The sequence below is a fragment of the Ostrinia nubilalis genome, chromosome 15, assembly GCF_963855985.1.
Source record: "Ostrinia nubilalis chromosome 15, ilOstNubi1.1, whole genome shotgun sequence".
Lineage (NCBI taxonomy): Eukaryota > Metazoa > Arthropoda > Insecta > Lepidoptera > Crambidae > Ostrinia > Ostrinia nubilalis.
Window position 1 is genome coordinate 14,354,176 of NC_087102.1, and position 18,948 is coordinate 14,373,123.

The window sequence follows — 18,948 nt, forward strand, 5'->3', positions numbered from 1 at the left end:
GTTGAGACCGCGGGCAAAAACTAGTATTTGATACTCCTAGATAAGCGGATGAAGAATTTTTTCAGTATCCTCATAGTCTAATGTATTGAGGTACTTTATGACCAGTTTTTTGCAGCTAGACTTGGGGAGCGGATAAATGTCAAGTTTACCGTTTATTTTGTTGTATAAGTAAGGGCCGAGGAAGCAGAAGAATTTATGTGAGAAGGAGGTATTTAGCTTCGAAGGTGGACAAACTTTATCTTTTCGCCGCTTACCCTTTAGTAGCTCGGGGTCATACTCTGTCTGGGTGTGTTTTTTTAAGATGATATTGAGAATGAAAGTTTTCCTAACTGTGAGTACGTTCCAGTTCTTGTAAAGTTCTACGGTAGGATAACGGAAGGGTAACCCAGCTGCCACCTTAAGAAGGGCACGTTGAGCCCTTTCGAGACCCAATATATGAGACTTGGCAGCACCACCCCATGCTGAGACACAGTATTCTAATAAAGAATGTCCTAGTGCACAATAAACTGCCCTTATAACACCTCGGCTAGCCACGTTTTTTAAAGTTTTGAAGACGTAAATAAGCTTACGTAGCCTTGAAGTAAGGGTGTCAATATGAGACTTAAAGGCAAGAGTTTGGTCTATTATGACTCCGAGGTATCTCATGGACTCCGTCCGCTGTACCACTGGGCAGAGACACTGCGCTACTGGAGGTTGTGGGCTGCACCCATGGGCTGTAATTGAGAATACTTGCGAAGGAAGAAGGCTGGATCTGAACGCAAATGCTACATATTTCGTCTTAGTGACATTCAGTGTGAGTAGGTTGTGCCTCAGCCAATTATTTACCCCGTCAAATCCCATTTGGGCGTTGTTAAAGGTGTCATCCCAGGAGTCTCCGCTGAAAAATAGGGCTGTGTCGTCAGCAAAAGTAAAGACACTACCCCCGTTGAGTTGATATTGGCATAGGTCATTAATATACACTAGAAACAGTGTAGGACCTAATATGCTGCCCTGCGGCACCCCATACGTGACACCAGCATCTCCACTAAACCAATCATCTATTTTCACTCTCTGAGTCCTATTATTTAAATAGTCCTCAAAAAATTTAAGGGGAATACCTCTTACCCCCACCTTTTCCAGCTTATTCAAGAGACGAGGAATCGAGACCGTGTCGAATGCTTTCGCAAGATCAAGGAATATCACCAGAGGTTTCTTATGATCATCAAGGGAAGTTACAATGGGATGAATAAGTTCGTGGACAGCATCATTTGTAGACCTTCCCTTTCGGAAGCCGTACTGAGAAGGAGATAAAAGGCTATTTGACTCCAGAAACTCAACAAGTCTCTTATTAACCAATCTTTCCAGGATCTTTGATAGAGTCGGTAAAATTGAGATGGGTCTATAATTATCGACACGGTCCCTCTCTCCGCTCTTGTGTACTGGCTTAATAAGTCCCACCTTGAACACCGCAGGAAACACCCCGTTTGACATTGCTAAATTGCAGATATGAGTGATTGGAGTAACCAGGAAGTTAGCGTATCTTTTGACTATTTTACTAGAAATCAAATCAATTCCCACAGCACATTTCTCCCTCAGACCAATTATGATCTGCATAACCTCAGAGTCGTCTACAGGGGCCAGAACAAAGGAGCCTACAGGCGAAGGGATCGAGTTGATATCATCGTAATTTAGGGGAACATTAGTGTCGATCTTCTCTGCGTATTTTTTACCGACGTTTACGAAAAAATTGTTGACAAAATCAAGGCTCTGTTGGGGATTCTGCGGAGAAACGAGGAGCGATGAATGGTCAGCAATACGTTTAGAACCGCTTATTGTTTTGATCGTCTCCCATAGTAGCTTCTTGTTATTTTGTACTCGGTCTATCTCTTGTTTTTCGTACAGTCGCTTAGCTTTTTTTAGGGTAGAAGAACAAAAACTTCGGTAGCGCTTATAGGTCAACTTGAGAACTTCATTTTCAGGATGTTTTTTAGATTTTTTATGCAAGTTGTCTCTGTTCCTCATACAACGCAACAGACCTGTAGTTATCCACGGTTTGCTTATCATTTTTCTTTTCGGGGTCCAGTGTTGTCTGATACTCTCTTTAACGGCCTCTGATAAACTTGATACTAGTATATTCGCTGCAAGATTAGCATCTGAAGATTCAAGGATCCGTGTAAAGTCTAAGTCTTCGACGGTTTTGTCTAGAACTTCAAAATTAATACGGTTGACTACATTTGTCTTAAATAAGATATCTGATTTGAAAGTAAGATTAAGAGCAACTGTGTAATAATCAGTAATAGACGATTCAATTACAAAACAAGACGCTTCAAGCTTCGTTTTAGCGATGATATGGTCAAGACACGTTCGGCCGTGAGTGGGTTCAGAATGAGCGGGTAGCATACGATGACTCGCCAGAAGATTTAGGTAGTCCTGTGAGCGACTATCATTACCATCCGGACGTATGTCAATATTAATATCGCCGCACAGGACTATATTTTTAAAGTTACTTAGCTTTGACAGAACTGAGTCAATGGAGTCTATAAAGTTACTAGTATCACTTCTAGGTGGCCGGTAAATTCCAATGACGCAGGTCTCATGGTTCAATTTTAAAATAAGACAATTGGCATCTTCTACATGGGGCTCTTCAATTGTTACGTTTAGGTGTTTATTGTAGTAAATGACTACACCTTCGTTTTGCGTCCTATGCCCAGTAGTGCAAGCGTGTTCATAGTTTTCAATTTCAGGGATGGGATTACCCAAGGTAAGCCAGCATTCAGACAACACCATTATGTCCCACGCTAGATCAGACCTATGGAGAAGGGTAGAAAAATTAGGCATATTGCAATTTATGCTGCGAACGTTTTGAGTAATTATATTTAAGGAGCGTTTGTTTACGGAGATATGTTGTTTCAGCTCGTCTACATCACAGGTCACCACTCGTGCAACCGACAATGAATCCAATTCAAGGCCTATTTCTTCAAAGTTTTGCATGTTGTTCACTCGCGACTTGTATATATTAGTTTATCACGTCTCATACGTGATGAATATAAGTAATGAAGAGTACTATATAAAATAAATAGGCCCCGAACCAAGATCCTAGCTTCCAAATTGGTGTATTTATTGTGTAAAGTATAAAGTGTGTTGTGTAGTGTATTAATATGTGTGTGCTCATTCATTTTATATTTAGGATTAATTAATATACGCGTACCTAAAGTAAACATTAGACTGTAAAATTTCAGTAGTTTATTATACACGAAAGTTGGATATTTAGAGCCCAATTGATTAAAGAAAAGAGTTGGACAATATCTTAGATAATTCCTATCATGCAATAAACAGATAATAATATTTAAATAATAACAGAAGTGTAATTTATTTTTTGTTTAATAATAAACTTAAAAAGTCGGTTAAATAAACTCGTAACTTGCATCTTATTTAAAATTATTTGTTGAAAACATTAGTATTAGGCTTTACTTGCTTATAATATTATCAAGAGATGAGTGCCATGACTGTGATAGTACTAAATGTATGGAAGATGGAAACATTGAATTTTTGGATAGATCCAATTTATTCTGTAAGCTATTGTTGATACCGTTGGATAGAGCTCGTGAAGCACTTTTAGGAGTAGTAACTAGTTTTGCGATATCTTGTGTAGTTTTTAATATTATGTAACTTTACCAAATGTATGGAAGCTGGAAACATTGAATTTTCGGATAGTTCCAGTTTATTCTGTAACCTATTATTGGTACCGATTGAAAGAGCTCGTGAAGCACTTTCAGGATCAGCAACTAGTTTTTTGATATCTTGTATAGTTTAGAAATAATCGAGTGAGATCACTTATCGTTTCCACCCTGTATATGGGTGTATCGGTCAGTTCAGATGTTAGATGCCTTCTCTTAGGCGCTAGCGTAGCCGAATAATGGGTGTATGGCTGATCCTAATATAACTGAACGAGATAATAATATTTTTTCCGTTATGGACATAAGGTTTATTTTCCTTTGACGTCTGGCGTTAACACGTCACGGTAATATTGATAATACCTACCAAGGCTGAGTTGCACCGCCTAACTTTGACCGTAACTATAACGATAAGTGTTTTTTGTATGGAGTTTGACAGATTTTTGACGTTTGTGAAAGTTAAAGTAAGAGGTGCAACCCAGCCTTAGTGTGATGCAATTTAGTAGTGGATTGAGTTAAATTGATGATCTTGATTAATATGATGATTTTTTTTTATGTGACAGGAGGCAGACGAGCAGATGATATAATTTTGTGCCTAACGCAGTGGTTAAAAATGTTCTGTAAGCATTAAAAAGTATCAAAATATAAAAAAATCTCTAAGACTGCAGTGCTTTTCAGTAACTTTAAATCTAAGCAAACCTCGAACAGCAGCGTTAATGATACAAACTTCTACCCACCACTTCTCTTTTAAAGCTGATTGCGAAGTTTTACAAAACTCGCAATTTCCCGATACGTCAAGGACGAAACTAAATAAAAAGGTACTTGCTTAAATTGGTACAAGTCCCTCATTAAAGACGTACTGCTTCCAATTCCTTTTAGGGTTGTCGCTGGGGCAGTTATACTTCAAGGATTAGAAATTATTACTGTGTTTTAAATACTGAAAATGATTGTAAAGATGGTCTAAGAGGAAGGAAAATAAAAATAAAAAATCATGATTAAAATAAACCAATAAAGAACTTAGTTTTACGTTTCTGTTAGTTTCCAAATGCAAAGACGAGCCTTAGTCTAATTTAGTACCTAAACTCAGAAAATGAAAAAAGTGAGGAAAAGTGATGGAGTTTTCCGGTTCAAAATGCAATAAACTATTTATTTGTGTTTTCATAGTTTTGTAACGAAATGATATTTTATCTGATTTTGTCTTAGTCACTTTTAAGATTTTGTTCTTAGAGTACCTAATAATTGGTGCTCTCGTTTGTTGAACATAGGCAAAAAAAAAATCTGGGCTCAAAGGGCGTTTGTTTGCAGCAAGACAAGACAGAGTCTATTAGGTAGTTAGGTCAAAAACCATTATTTAAATAAACATGAAACACAGTCGTACACAGTATAAGTTAAGTTAATAAAGTGTGGATAGTATTTCAAAATGGCAGCCCTACTTTAATTCCTCCCGGAGGTCGTTTTAGTCGCGCCCTCAACGAGATTACCTAAAATTATCCTTCGGAAATAGGAGACCTTTTTTCTTAGATAATAAGGCGTCCCTATGCTCGAATTCTGGGAGGTGCTTTGTCAACTGACTGTGCAGGCTTAAGGGACACAGCCTGTGGATAAACAAACAGCCCAGCCGGGCTAGCATGTAGGACACAATCTTATCGTGGCATTGTATAGATTATATACATATACCTTTGTCTTATAGCTAGCAATATCCTTCATCAGTAAAGTATATCGGATGCTAAGTAATATTCTTAAATGTCACTTTTCTTGCATTAAAAATTGGTTTTCTGTACGAAAATACACTTTTTCTGTCAAAACTCATTAGATTTCGGATTTTAGTGTACCGAATTATGATGATGACGCTTAATTTAATATAAGTTGATTTAAGTTTTCAATTTCACAAGATAATAAAAGCTTTCAAGATATAAAACTTTAGTAAAGTAAAAGTGTTTGGTTAAAACACCGAGCTAAAATAACCGAAGAACGCTTTAGTATCTTATAGGAAGCAAAACCAACTTAATACATATTTTTTACTTTGTGACACAGGTTAAACCAAGGCCTTTTTTAAATTTTTTAAGCTGCCACTGCAAGTAAAGTCAGTACCAGTCCTGTCAATCGCCAATAATGTGTTTTTATTAAAAAAAAGTGTGCAAACTGACCTTTTTCAGCTGCGGCTCGAACCTCTGACATATTTATGACGGGAATGAAGGCAGCGACGGGCCAGACGGGATCTGAAAAAATAAAAAGCCAGTCTCACATGAAGGGCAGAGTCATGGCACTAGGCGGGTGATTGTTTCGATGTATTTATGGGGGGCCGGTGTATGAAGATGTAAGCGAGGAGTGATAAATATCTAAGATGGTGAATACATGAGAATAATACCAGTATAGTCTTGTGAGAGCATTGGATTTTTAGTATCTGCAGGTACGAGTATAAATGCTATCGACTCTTGTAAAAGTTTTGGTATTTAATAAAGTAATAAGTATGCTGTATTTATGGAAGTCCAATATAAAAATGTAAAGAATTAAAGAGTAATAAATATTGGAGATGGCGAAAACATAAGCATTAAAACTTATTCAAGGAAATCTTTTTTGGGTGATCGGAATCCAAAAGTTTTTATATCGAAAGTAATAAGAAAATAATATGAAAAGTAAATTAGAAATTATTTTGTAAAGTAAAAACTTTACAGATGAATGCGTAGGTAACTCTGCTACTGAGTTATTGGAATATGATCCCTGTATGCTTTGTTTTGTAACTGTAGTGTAACCTACCTACAACTAAGGTGACAATAGGCTAGTTTCCTAAAAAAATTTTTTAGTCCGTCAATTTTGATATAAAAAAGTATTGGACACATATATTTTTAATTGTCAATCAAACAACTAATTTCAAAGTTATAGTGCGTTGAAGTTCCGCGCGACGTCACAAAGTGCAGCACTTTTACGCACTCACTGACGTCACGAGCCTTTTCTTTAGAACTTTGGCACGCTTTATCTCTTTACATTTTCATTAGTTTCAAAAAGTGAAAAATACGTGTCGAGTAGTTTTGATAAGCTAACTGACGGACTAATTAAAACTCTTGCTTTTTTACCCAGGAAACATCCCTATTCATTTTGGCAGGCACATTTTGCAAATAAGAGTAATAAAATTAAAGTTTTGTAACTTTCTTTGTTTTCTTTCCTACGCGTAGATTTTAACTACAAGAACAACGAAAGACAACAAAATGTTCTTGCAGTTAAAACCTATTTACGCGTAGATACTAAAATTTCAATTTAAATGGTTCAAGCGTGTACATACAATACAACAAACAAACAGAAATAGTTACTATTACTCAATAGGTAATAGTAGAAACGCTAAAGCGTGTACATTGTAATGGCAGGACTTGAAAAAATACGTACGTACGTTAAGCTGCACCATTAAGGGAGCAGTTTTATCACCGCGTGTAAGAAGTCGGTTAATGAGCCCGTCGCTCTTACAGCCCTCGTGATAAAGTTCATTTTTCGACGAATCTTATCGCCATTCACACTATTTTTGCAGACTGATGACGTACGTTTTATTGCACTTTTTACATTCGCACTTAAGAACTTTTACTTGTGATGCGAGATAGGCTACGTGACTAGAAATATAGGGAAAATAGACCTAAGGGCCGAGACAGACGGTTTGGTTAGGCTTGTGCTTCACTAGATTTTGTGTGCTGTACAAAGTATTTTATTTCACTTTTGTTCACCAAGGGACATAACGACTCATTTCTTCCCAATGTCTTCCAGTGGACAAAAAATGGTGGAAGACCACGGAAATAGTCTGGTAAATAGGTAGTACCATCACAATCATAAACCTCATCGCTCGATAACTTTCTTTTTTAGCCTCAACAAAACGTTATAAGAAGAAGAAATAGCTAAATAAATACAGCCCGAAATGACTTAGAGACGCGTAGCTCAAAGAAGTATTTATCTTTTTCTATTACGAATAACAGTTTATTCGTTACATTTATCGTTTGTAACGTGAAATTGGTTTTCAAACCCTTTCATCTTTAAAACCTAAACATTTGGAAGTAAAGAATCCTAAATAAAAGGCGTTTATTTATTTCCATTGAAGAAAATCTTTCATGAAATCTTGTTTCATTATTTTTTAAATGTGTATTAATTTTTAAGGTAAAAGTAAATAGGCACTTACAGGGCAGGTATGTTGGTACATACCTGCCCTGTAAGCCTGCCCTGCTAGGATGCTTCCTGGACAGCATTATTCATTTGACATCAGTGTGCTTACCATGAGTTTACGTTAGGTGTGCTCGCTAGCAATGAGGGATTTCGCGAATGAAAGATCCGCTAGATGGATGTGGGGTCTGACTGCTGCGTGATTTTGACATACTCGTATCTGTCAATGTCATGACAAAAATAACCAATCATGCAGCATTTGGACCTCGCGTCTACGTATTGCTATCTGGCGGATTTTTCATTCGCGAAAACCCTCATTGCGTCGAAAAATCTACAAAGATTTCAGTTCTTGAAAGTACTCGCTAAGGGCGCTGTACGGAACTTTTTCTAAGACTTTATTTATTTCCTTCAGAATAATTATGCTTTGTCACGTTACAATAATTATGTCAAAGCCACCCCTCCCGTGCCGCTCCTATTACCTCAACCACTGACTGTTAAGCGTTACACCTATAGTTTCGTTTATTCGCAGCAATTGCAGTCCTCTCAAGTAAAGACATTAGCTAAGGCTAGTTGTACAATATTTATCAAAGAAACCACTTTAAGTGGCCGCAAAATGTATTCACAAAGAAACTGGTGAAGCGTATTCTTTGGACCCTTTTTATCAATTCTGCGAAATAAGCGGTATTTATTTTCCATTTGTCGAGGATATAAAAACAAACGTCTTTCGATTTTGTGGCTTTATATTGTTCAAACGATTTGACTCTCCTACAAGAGAGGCGTTGTCAGTAGCATTCATAAAATATTCCTGCGTGCAGTTGTTTGGGCACCCACCTTGTGGGTGGATGTTGACTTGACGCTGCGATTCCCAGTACGTAGCCTCCACTCTAGAAATTTGGTGTCCCATCGGTAATATTATTATGTGACTTTATAAACTAAATTTAATAACAAATGCTACCAGTACTTTTTGTGCGCAGTTTCAGCTTGCATCTCAAATAGGTGCTAAAAGCTCTTACTGAGATACTATAGCAAACATAGCGGCGGTATTACGTCTAAGCTACAGTAAAATTGTAGCCGTATTACGCCTAAACTACACTAAACTTAGTTTCAGACTATTCGCACCTTGTTAGCGAAGTGTTCTAGGCACTAACTCGACGTGAAGCACAACAGAATACGTTATTCTTTACTTTGTACTGCAATAACTCGAGCTTCCATAGGTCGTAAGTTTTGACATAATAGAGTTTGACTGCAGAAGACTCACTGGCCCACACTCAAACCACTAGATATAAAATGTATAGCCTATTACAGGATATATTTTATTGCCTGTTGGCATAGTAAACGCTACTTGGTGAGGTTGCTAAAAATATTTCTGGACTCTGGGATGTGCGTGGAAATTATGTTGAAGCCATTCGGGTCAACCTCGTTCAAGGTCAAAAGCTTTCATAAAATAATTGCAACGTTTGGACATAGCAAAATAGCTATTGTAATAAGGTTGAAGACGTAGCGTGGGCTGGCCTCCTACTGGGTGGACCGACGATCTGGTAAAGGTCACGGGAAGAGCCTGGATGCCGGCAGGGCAGGACCGTGCATTGTGGAAAACCTTGGAGGAGGCCTTTGTCCAGCAGTGGACGTCATTTGGCTGAAACGAACGGATAAGGTTGATAATGGCTAGCAAGTCTAATCAGCAAAAAAAGAAAAACACTTCTCGTCATAATTGCAAGTGTGAGTAAGTTTAAAATCGTTACCTACAAGTTAGAAAGTAACTAGTAACCACCTCAGAAACGACGTGAGATGTTCAATTATAGTTTGACTCTTTAATTCTTCAATTAACCCCATCGCCTTTGACGGTTGAATAATTGCCACCAGATTTTGATTTTTGTGTTTAGAATAATGTTTTAAACTCTATCAATATCGGTCGGCCGGTTGGTGTAGTGGTCCGAAACGGACTACTGTTCCAGAGGTTGCGGGTTCGAATCCCGTACAGTGTACTAACATTTGTGTGCATGAACATATTTGTTTGTTTTGGACAGGGTGTTTTCTATGTTTACAAAAAAAAGTATTTAGGTATATTTCTATAATCCGTTGTCTAGTACCCAGCTCAAGCTTTGCTTAGTTTGGGACTAGAAGCGCAGTGTAAAAATGTCCAAGGATATTTATTTGTAGACACATTTTGCCAGAATATTAATTCACTTGCTACGAAATAGTGTTTCTATTGCTCCATGCTTAGAATCAGGCTAGCACCTGTAGATCCTTCTGTAACATTGTCAACTATATGGCGCTGCCACTCCAGCAATATCCCTAACATCTCCGGACATGATAACGTGCGATAAAATTCGATACTTTGTAGCACATAACACTCCGTTTTGTTGGTTATGAGAAGGTATTGTATGGAGAAGGAATTTCGCAAACTAGATAGAAATTAGGAGGTTAGATTCAAATTATTCATGGAGCCTTTCTGTTTCATGCTTTATCATTATCATTTAACTTACTTAACGCGTTCTTTTAGTCATATTTTTCTACAAAAATCTGTTTCAGCAATTTAAATGTATCAAAGAGACCTATAGAGGTATGAGTACATTTGATTAGTAAAATTAATGAAGTAAGTAAGCACCAATATCATGTATTTTTTTTTATTTTTTTGTAATCGCCAGCTTACAAATTATTTTATTTATTTTTCTTGCAAATCACAACATCAGATACTATGGTATCTGTGTGGCGTTTTTGTGATGTCACGTCCTTTAATTTTGACGTTCGCAATATTAAAGAATTTCTTCTCACTAAAATGTAATTGTTCTTTTGTACTTACTACATTTTTTCTCCAATATTTGCACGACTAATTAAGTCAACATGTGGACATACCAATTGTAATAATAATATCTTGTAAAACCATGTAAAAGCAAATAAATATTTCTGATTTCTGATTTCTAAAAGAGAAATTATTCTATCTATATGGAAAATAGATTAAGCAGTTTCAGCATACTACATGAGCGCAAACATGTTTGCAGCAGTTTAATAATGGCGTTGCTAATAAATCATATTTATGAGCTAACGTGAAATAATATTTTGAACGTTGAAATTTCCACTCGAATTAAGGTTTCCTTTCAGAATAATAAACATTTATTATTTAGATTGTTTGAAATATCTTAATTATGTTCTAAATCTAATTACTTAAGCGCCCGTATTCACAAACGATGCTTGCTTAAGTGAAGCAGCAAATCAACACAGCGTTGGATAGAGCTCTGTGATGGCTTCGTGTGTCACCCTGTGCGTCCACGCGCACTGTGAGACCTCATAGTAATGTTTATGAATACGGGTGAAAGTTATACACTAGTTTTGCTGCTACTACTATTTCTAATATAGGTAAAGTGAATAAATAATTTATAAATATTTTTGTTTGGTGCGTGGTTGCAAAATCACACCTCAACAGATAAAATAATATTTTATGAAAACAACATATTCTGTTGTTTATTTCTACATACTTTAATGTACTATCGGCAACAATGTTAACTGCCCATTGCACCATTGTGGCCGTGTGTACTCCACCTATGACACAAAAAGAAAAGAAAAAATACACAAAAGAAACGGCACAATTAAGACGGTCTTGTCACTATAAAGCGATCTTTTCCAGACAACCTAGAGGAAAGTTTATTTCGAATAATTAAAAGGGAATGTAAGCGATATCTTTTACCACAAACATTTCAATAAATCTTATGACTTTTTGACTTTAACTACTGCTTATTTTTACATTGTGCCTGACTGAAAATATTATTAAAATTTCAAAAGCTCCAGCTTTATTTTCAGCCGTTCGAAATGTCTGACATATTCTCTGAATTTATTGTACTTTCATATTATTCATTACGGTAACGGAATTTTATATTGCATCGGCAATGTGAAATCAACATTTATTTATTTTCGTTCAATTTTGTATGACGTGATGATTCAACAACAAAAAGGGGTGGATAATTTTTATTTTATCATTGAAAATTTATGTCTGTGTATTTTTAACATCTATTGAGTTTTCTAGGAATAGTTTTCTTATAATAAATAACATTTTATTTTCTTTTAATCTAAAATGGAATCACATGGTGTTGTGGGGATGGTGTCTGAAATCACAATAATATTTCAGCTCCCATTCCAGATCATTACTTTAATGATTTTTCTCAGTATTATCATTATTTCTTATTCAAAATCCTGTAAGCACCTATAATAAAACAGCACCTAATCAAAAAGTCTCTTTAGTACACTGAAAACATACACCAAAGGGAATAATCTAAAAGCAATTTATTACGGCTTGCTCGAAGGTCGTATGCGATTGGTTTTAAATTAAATAAACTCAATGGCGGTGTGTAATATGTCTTCTTCACGTCGATATTGAAGGCTAATGAAGTAATTTTCTGTAGCATGATATAATGTTATACATGTTGCCCTAAAATATTACCTACTTCAGAGCCGGTAACAAGCGCTAAGTACAATTACATATGCTCATTTGCTCATTACTAGCACGAAACTTTGCTACTACATAAGAATGACTAGGATAAAGGTTTGAATCATTTAAAGCTCTAAACTTAAAGTTTGAGACTCAAAATAGCAAAGGAAACTATTCGAATTAATTATCGGGAATAACCAGCCTTCAAAACTTTATCATTAGTTATAATTCAGCTTCCAAAAAATTAGATGTTAATTATTTGCTCTAAAGTGGTTCCCTTAACTACCTTACTAGTGCACATGGGTTTCCTACTAGCAACCAAGTTTCCAGTTTTCTCAAACTTTCCCTTCAATGATCTAATCTGGGAATCAATGTAGTAGTATAGTGTTTCCTTGAAAAATAATTATTATGAAAAGTGATAATTAGGTAATAACAAACAAACAAAACATGCCCTGCCTGTGTCTAATTTTACCGGTCATTGTACTTCTAAATTAAATTCCCATCAATTAGCCACAAAAATTAACCGCACCGGCTTAATGAACTCCTCGAGCTGGCTTAAGTGAGCCACAAATTAGCCGCTTAACTTAAGACAGAGGACACTAATGAAAGACTCATTAGTGTCCTCTGTCTTAAGTACTTACTGTTTTAGTGAGTTAGTAAGTCGCTCGAACGTTAATGTTGGTACACTGGCTGATTTAATTTGGAGTTGACAAATTGTTTCATAATACGAGTAATAAGTATAATTTTCATGAAGTATTTTAGATAATAATGATGCGAAAGTAAGACAAACTAAGGGACGGAGCACACTTATCAACCCGGAAACGGATCGTAAAAAAATACCGTATCAACTCGAGGCGGTCAGTATTCTTTGTATGAAACTGCGTACTGCAACGCCGAACATAAACGCGTCGCCTCGCGACGAAAGGGGCCGGGTTTGATTACTGAGTTCTTTTTCTTAACGTGTCGACAACAAACCTACACAGTGTTGATAAGTGTGCTATGACCTTTACGTTTATGTTTATTTCGCTTTTACGCCTAATTCCGTTTATGAGAAACCAATTTTAAAAAGAACATTAAAATTTGCATCTCCGGTAGGAATAAATAAATAATTTATTCATAACTCAATATTACGATAAATATTTACCTTGATCGTTATTTTTAGAGTCGATGCTAAAATTAATTTTCAGAAGAGGTTTTCTAAGCGGCGAAGTAATAAAGTTTGTTTAGGACCAGCGCGTTAAGACTTCTGTTTTATACCAAATTCCACGTGGACAAGCTAAGGGCTAAAAATGTACTCCATATTATCAGTTTTCAACGTACCGATATTATCTTTGTTCAAATAAATAGAACATCACATAGGGCTACAGCACACATGCTACTTTCGAACGTTATATTCAGCACACATTCGGAAGCCCGGTCGCATCGATTAAGCATCTACGTTTACGCCAACCGAGTTTTATCTATGTACAGCATCAGAGCATTCGCTAAAACGCGCAATTCTGATACCGTGTCCAAACGTATGAAATCGTATGCTGCATCGATAGTCGCTAAAACGCGCGATTCCGAAACCGCGTCCAAGCGCAAGAAGCTGTGTAATCGCTATGCCGCTCGATAGAGTCGCTGAAACGCGTGATTTCGTTACTGCAATCGAACGCAGAGAGTCGCCAAAACGTGATTCACCATCGATACGCAAAAAATCGCCGATCACCGATACTGAAAGTAGAATGTCTGTTGCGGCCCTAACTTCAGCCTTATTGATAGGTAACCTTATTTTTTGCCCAAAAACAAAGTCGGCCCATTACAATATCTTCGCTGAATACATTGTTACAATACGAAAATTCCCCATTTTACGGGCACTATCGGGAAAAACAGGGGAATAAGTTTGCTGAAAATATTATTATTCCTTTTGGAGGTGTTAAGGTAATTTGATTGGATCTTGTTTGTCGCAGACGGTTTGCGTTAGGCTTGGCGCTCACTGGCGACAATATTTCAAATTAAATCAAATCAAACATTTATTGACGTAGGCTTTGCTAGTCATCGGTTCCTGAAAAGGTTTCAGGTTTTATTTAAGTACCTAGCTATACAAAATGTTGTAGTTTACCCGAATGATGCTGGCAAGATTCAAATAAGCCTGTATTAGCAGTAGTTCGGGTGTTAGTCCGGTTGATCGAACTACTGAAACTTTTAAGTACATAACTATCCTGCTGCTAACTAACTGCTGGATAGTCGAACATCTAATATTGTTACAGCTGTTCTCGAATTTCGAGCTTTGATCAATGTACATTTTGTTATTAAACTTTATATAAGTAGAATTCAGCATGCAAAATCGAAATTATTTCATAATTCATTATGGAAAGCCTTGGGTGAGGCCTTTGTCCAGCAGTGGACGTCAATTTCGGCTGAAACGAACGAACGATGCAAAATCGTATAGTTTCAGTAAAGCATAATAATAGAACTACTTCATTCTTCCCGTGGACTGTAAAACGATCACTAAATATTATTATTGAGATAAGTAGTACTGTGAATAATAGAAATGTTTTTACTGTAAGCCCCTTAAGGACCCCTTACCTAACATACAATGTGCTTAGCAGATGTGTAAATAATTCTAGTAAGAGGCATGCTAGACTGTTGCTAGATTTATTCGTTAGTCTAATAGCTTTAATATACTTTGTCTATAACATTTCGTGAGATAAATAATGTAAGAGGTTGTTTATTACTTCTGTATAAAGAAAATAATGCCTAATTTAGAATAACAAGAAGTACTTAAATTAAGTGTAGGTAATTATCAAAGCTCATTTATATTTAAGAGACTAGGTAGGGTAAGTGCGCTAGTTTTCGTCCAATTATCGGAGTTGCCAACTTTGTGATGCGAAATGAATATCTTAAAATACCCTTACTCATATGTATGATATGTCATTTTAGTCCTTATATAGTCTACTTTACGTTAATATTATATGACAATAAGTAAATACCACAGGTTTTTTTATAAAAAATATTTTATGCAAAAGAGGCGATTTCACTAGTATTCGTCCAAAAAAATCAGTTTTCGTCCTAGTGTACGCTAGTTTTCGACCACTGTGTAGAAAAAAGGGTGCAGTTGAATTATTAACTTAAAACCAATTCTACAATACAGTAACTATGGATTGTGGTATATCATTTGAAAGGTAATTTTGTTAGCTTTCAAATGATATCAAAAAGATTTAAATAAGTTTCTTACCTAAATTTAGGAAAATATTTCAATAGGTCGAAGGACAAATGGACGAAAACTAATCTACAGGAATAGCTAATTTTGGTTTTCGTCCACCCCCGTGCTTGCTCATGACGTCATGGACGAAAACACAACAACGTTTAAAGCTGTTTTTTGTTTTCGTCCACATCTTTTTAACGGTTTTTATGGGTTTATTACTGTTAAAAAATGGACGTAAACTAAAATGTTTAATGTAATAGCAATAAAGATCATATTGGAAGAAAAAACATTGTATTTTGTAGGTCCATTGAAGTAAAATGATTATTAAAAATATTAACTAGGTGTCAGGGTTTCCGTCCACGTGGACGAAAACCAAAATCTTGCAAAATTGTTATGCTAGTATTAGTCCACTTAATTATCTAAGATTTCTATACAAAAACTTTAATAAACCCTTAAAATAGTGTTTATTATGCTAATAATTAGACATACGTGCCAAAAAAATTACGTAAAGTAGCTAAAACAGTAATGAAACATACCATGAAAGTTCCCTACCGGCACGTTATTTTTCTAACTTGACGACGTTTTCCATTCACCTGTGTGCAGCAGCAACTTCCGTAGATTTTTTTGGAGTTATTACTTGTCAAATTACATTTTCATGCAGGCAGAGCTGTTACTTAGATATTATAGATTGTAACAAGTCCAAACTTACACGGAAAGTTAGGTTTGTATTCTAATTTTCCGTATTTGTTTGTGGCAAGTCGGTCAAATGGACGAAAACAGGAGCTGGACGGAAAACCGGCGCAATTACCCTATTTATTTGTTTTCAAAAGCTTTCTCTATTTGAAACTAAAGCTAGTTCCCTCTAATACCGTTTAAACAAAAAAGATCTAATTTACACTGATCAAAGTGTAGTCGCGAATGTTTTTAAACTTTTTTAAAGAAAATTACCCATATTACTATTAAAATTACCTGTCACATTGAGAAATAAATTCACAACTGTCCTTTTGGGAGCTAGCTCTACAAAACAAGTAAAATAACGCAAATGATTAAACTAACGCCATCTATCCGCAGGCCCGGTCAAAACTACCCAAGAAGAGGCGCCGTGTGCTACCCGTCGAGCAACCCCGCCGAAAGCGCGACGCTGGCGCCTCCAACCGGCGCGTGAATGCGGTGAAACATCCCGTGGTTCTGAAGGAACTGTCGCCGGGAAGCAACAAGTTTGGTGAGTTGGAAGTTCTGATGATAGAGTAGAGATGGCGCTTTTTGAGAGTTATTTTCATTGTAGTTACAGCCTTTTACTATAGTAAAGACATTGAAAATTGCATTACCTAGATGTGTACGTAACATACGATATCTGGTGGAGTGCTGGATAGCTACAAGTATTTTTAAACGGACTAAATAAATTACAAACAACATCAGAGATTGAATTTTTTTATTACCTGAAGTCAGCGCAAACTGGTTGTGACTGAAATCTATCCTAAAAACAAAATAATCGAACATACAATAGTAATGAGTTTTGTTTTATAAATGGCTAATATTTCCGTTAACATCTCCAATTATCCAACTTAGCTAACCTATGCTTAGGTATGTTGGGAATGGGATTCACTACAATATTTTGGCAGTCGACGCGGATCGACCGATGACCTGATAAAGGTAGCGGGAAGGCGCTGGATGCAGGCCGCTACCAACCGTGCGATGTGGAAGTCATTGGGGGAGGCCTATGTTCAGCAGTGGACGTCCTGTGGCTGAAATGATGATGATGATGATGACGCGGATCAAACTCTCTTCTTGGAATTCTCAAACCATCACTCGTCTGATGCCTAAAACATTGGGCTGTTATCATCTGTTTGTGCAATCTCTCTTTGACACATTAGTACAAGAATACATTAGCCTTTTTGATACGTTTAAATATTTATGAAATCCTCTTATTATCTTTCATTTCCAGGAGTGAACGGCATGAACATGATCAGCCTGGCCCTGCAAGGCCCTCCGAACCTCCTCCGGCCGCCGGCGGCCGCCGCCCAGCCGTTGCAAGCCCGAGCGCCAATCGGTAAAACCCACATCATTATACTACAGTCGTCTGAGAACTCGCCTCCTAAGCGATTGCTGTAATGACTAGATAGTAGCAAATATCTTAGACATAGGAATATTGAACTCATTATTGTGCAATCGATGTGAACGTAGTTTTTATAATCTACTAAGAGATGGCGCTGCTAGAGTATAAAATCGCGATGGCAAATAATAATTAATCGATCGACCGAAGTAGTTTTTATTGGATTTTCTTTTTTTTACAAATAGTAAGCAAGATAAACTTAAAAATAATTGTTCTTTTGAATGTCTCTTGTTTTTGAATGTGTTGTCTTTCTATTTAACTTGTCTGTTATGAGTTGTTAAGTTACTAAAGTCATCACTTTACACCAGAAAATATTTTGACGGTGTCGTAAATAAAACGTGATAAAGATCATTCTGATATTTAATTTTGAACTGTTTGAGTCATTCACTTGCTTCAAATTATAATGACTCAAACAACTTGATGATGTAAATGCATGTCAAATTGCAAGAATGACCGAAAATACTCAAAACCCTTAATGATTCCACGTAGAATGCACGTGTTGTGCTAGAGTAGACTGTGTAGCATGGTTGTAAGCCTAATACTATTTGCATTGAAAGGTTGTTCGTTAAATGCTTATTCAATATTGTTTAATTACTGTCTCTCGTTACCTCTCAATGCATCAAGTAAACTAAACATAACACTTATCCGTATATTAGCTAGTATTCCTACTTCATCCATCTCACATACCAATTTGTCTATTTCAGTCGAGAGTCCAATCATCAACACGCAGTCTGGGGCCATATCCTTAGCGTCATTGCAACCACCTCTGATGACCGCCCCACCCCTGCAACCAAGACCTGCAACCACCGGCTCCCTAGACCTGATGTTACCACTGCAACCAAAGTTACTGCCCGGTTACAATCTTCAATCATCATTCTTGTCCAGCACCCTGTCGACCGTAAGACCACCAGATAAGGATGAATTCAAACCTAGTGTAGATGTGATAGTTGAGAAAGGAGAGAGCGTTTCAGATTGCTCAGCGCGTGATAGTAATGTAGACGAAAAGAGTTGTGAAAATTTAGATAGGATATCTGATGTCCAAATCAGCGTAGATAGTGTAGATGCAAGTGAAGATTATAACGTAGTTAACGATGCATACAATTCCACTGATAACGATTCTTACAAAGATGAAATCAATTCGAATGTCATTGAAACGAAAACAGTCGACACTAGCTTAGTTAGTAGCTCGAATGATAATAGCCCTAACAACAATTCTTATTGATTTGTTAATTAATGTTTATGAATGTAAAATAGTTTATCTAGTTGTGAACCCCATAGTATTACGATGTCTCCCACTAGGTTATTCAAGAAATGAATTTTAATGTTACAAAGATCTTCTAAAATTTTACTAGTTTATAATTTCGGTACCGTTGCGGGGCTAATTCTTGGAACCTTTACTAAATCTTGATATTATTATGATGATACAAATGTTACT

General features: G+C 36.5%; 1 protein-coding gene across 1 annotated transcript in view; it reads left to right on the plus strand.

Moving 5' to 3' along the window:
* LOC135078732 (potassium voltage-gated channel protein Shaw-like) overlaps positions 1-17,512 on the plus strand; it is a 325,437-nt gene extending 307,925 nt beyond the window's left edge. The window contains exons 8-9 of the mRNA XM_063973289.1: positions 16,472-16,622; positions 17,346-17,512. Of these exons, the coding sequence (XP_063829359.1) occupies positions 16,472-16,622; positions 17,346-17,512 (318 nt within the window). The remainder of the gene's footprint in view (positions 1-16,471; positions 16,623-17,345) is intronic.
* The last annotated feature ends 1,436 nt before the right edge of the window (positions 17,513-18,948 follow it).